Source organism: Nematolebias whitei, chromosome 1 (genome assembly GCF_014905685.2).
Source record: "Nematolebias whitei isolate Nwh7 chromosome 1, NemWhi1, whole genome shotgun sequence".
Taxonomy (NCBI): domain Eukaryota; kingdom Metazoa; phylum Chordata; class Actinopteri; order Cyprinodontiformes; family Rivulidae; genus Nematolebias; species Nematolebias whitei.
The window spans coordinates 79,281,103-79,283,580 of record NC_056498.1 but is presented as its reverse complement, the minus strand read 5'-3'; the positions used below and the strand labels follow the sequence as shown (position 1 = coordinate 79,283,580).

The 2,478-nt window shown below is 48.2% G+C and overlaps 1 protein-coding gene across 1 annotated transcript in view; it reads left to right on the top strand.

The window, feature by feature from the left end:
• The window catches only part of si:dkeyp-121d4.3, a 41,333-nt gene that overhangs the window by 23,699 nt on the left and 15,156 nt on the right, over positions 1-2,478 (top strand). Inside the window, exons 11-13 of the mRNA XM_037698231.1 lie at positions 1,537-1,683; positions 1,757-1,990; positions 2,151-2,332. Coding sequence (XP_037554159.1) covers positions 1,537-1,683; positions 1,757-1,990; positions 2,151-2,332 — 563 coding nt within the window. The remainder of the gene's footprint in view (positions 1-1,536; positions 1,684-1,756; positions 1,991-2,150; positions 2,333-2,478) is intronic.

The window sequence follows — 2,478 nt, the reverse complement described above, 5'->3', positions numbered from 1 at the left end:
TTTGACTGGTGCCAGCCTCCAAGGATTCCTTCAAGTATTCCTTTGACTGCTGCCAGCTTTGGAGAATTTAGAGTTGCATTCGTGCCCAAAAAAATCTGATCCGACCCGGCCTCAGCACGCAGCCATAATTTCCGAACCTCACCTGACCTGACGAATTAACAATAATTGCAGGTCCAAACCCGGAAAAAAACCTGACAGTTATTAACGGTTGGGGACGCGCAGCTGAATAAACGTGGCAGACGATTTGGAGCTGAGAGGTGTTTGCCCTTTCATGGCCATAAAGCATTTAAACCCCGTTTCTGACTGCATTTTTCTGAATTACTGAGACACGCGGACAGCTCTGACACATGGGACTTTTGGGATCTCACCTGATTGGCTAATCGGCCGCGTGTGTCAGCTGAGTGCAGCGGCTGAATGAACGTCCATTTGGGTGATGGATCATTTCCTAGCAGTAGAGTCCCATCTTAAACTTAACTGAACTTTTTACCTCTTTCAAGGCTGGTCAGCTTGCAGTGAAATGGCTGCATGTGGCTGATGAATGTATGGCAGGCCATGTTATCATATAATTGGATTGCGACTGATCCTGACCTAATTAAAAGCCCGAGACTGGCACGGCCCGTCCATTAATCACATTCATTGTTTCCCCTACCATTATACAAGCGGGGCGCCCCGCCCCGTCAACAGAACCGAGTGCCCCGTCTACCAAACCCCACCCTCCACCCCCACCCACCTGTCTGCACTGACGTAACGCTAAACTAGCGGCTCACAATGCAGGTGCAATAGCTAAAAAGCTAAAAGCAGCCTCTTCCTTCACGCTGAACCCTCACGCTGAACGCACCCCCGCCACTTGAAAACTGTCTGTACAAACAGCGCATGGCTCAGATGTGCGTCTCTCTCCCCCGCACCGACCCCAAAAAAGCTGTCGGTTCAGACCGCGCGCGGCTGACATATGTCTCTGTATCTCTCCTCTCACACACCCTGCTCTAAAGCTGTCAGTACAAACAGCACGCGGCTATCTCTGTGCCCCCCAAAACTGTTGGTTTAAACAGCGGGCTGCGCAGCTTAGGACGAGTCTCCATTCCAGCCCCCCCCCACACACACACACACACACACACACACACACCCCCGGACAAAAATCACGGACAAGATGAGCGCCCCGCCATGGCAAGTTATCTAGGGGAAACACTGACATTATAACGGCCCGGCCCTAATCCGGGTCGGTCCGGGCCAGGTTTCGGGTTCGAGTTAGAAATGACAGCTCTAGGAGGATTCCTCCAAGGATTCCGTTGACTGGTGCCAGCCTCTGAGGAGTTCTATAAGGATTCTGTTGACGGGTACCAACCTCCTCCTTTGACTGGTGCCAGCCAGGATTCTTCCAAGGAGTCCTTAATCTCCTGCCAGCTTCTGAGGAATCCTCCAAGTATTCTTTTGAAAGCTGCTAGTCTTCAAGGTTTCCTGTATAGTTCTTCTGAACAGATATGACTAGGATGTTGAATCTTGTCAGTAGTGTGGTCTTTGAGGTCTTCTGTCCTTCAGGGCATCATCGCCTCAATAGGCAATGAGGAAGGCATCATCCAGTCTGACGAGCATGGCGAGATTCCTTTTGATGTTGATGAGAACTTCAGCGATACAGAGTTTGTAGCTGATGATGTTGGCCAACAGGTGGAGTTCACAACAACCACGGTGAGCCTGTTAGACCTGAACGTGATTTAGACAGGCCTGCCAGAATGACACAAAAATGAATTTGTTCCTGCAGGTAAAATCCAGTAAGAGAGCAATCAGGCTGATGAAGGTAAATAAAGGTAGTGACATCATCCTGCAAGAGCAGAAGAAACGTGGGGAGGAAGAGAGACGAAAAAAAGAGGAGGAGGAGGAGAGGAGGAAACGAGAGGAAGAAGAGATGAAGAAGCAAGAGGAAGAGCATGAGAGAGAGTCAGCGAGGAAGAAGAAGGAGGACGTGGCTGTAGCCTTGGCAGCTGCCAAAAACAAGGTGAGGATGAGACATCAGGTGTAAATGATCTGGGTTAGATTTACAGGAAGTCAGGTTAAATTAATGGTTTGAGTGAAGTTTAAGTCCGGTTTAGTTTGTTCTGGGGTTTGCATTTATTTTGTGTGGTGGATCAATAAAACCTCTGTCTGTCTAATTACAGTGGACACCATTCGGCTACAGGATGAGGCTCCTCGACTCTATGTACGAAATCAGCAAAGAAAGATTTGAAGGCACCATCCTTAAAGCTGTTTCCAGAATCCCTCGTTTGGAGCTGAAGAAGAACAAAGGTGGTGCTGGGGACCTGCAGGTGTTGGTCAAACAGGTAAAGGGATTGTGTAGCAAGTAGAATGTCTACATTTATAAATTGCTCAATAACAAGGTATCAACTGACTAGGAACTCGTAACATGAAAAAAATACGATTTATTAAACCATGTGCATGCATCCAATAATTCGCAGTCAGGTCATCTGGACAGTTTGTTTTTCTATA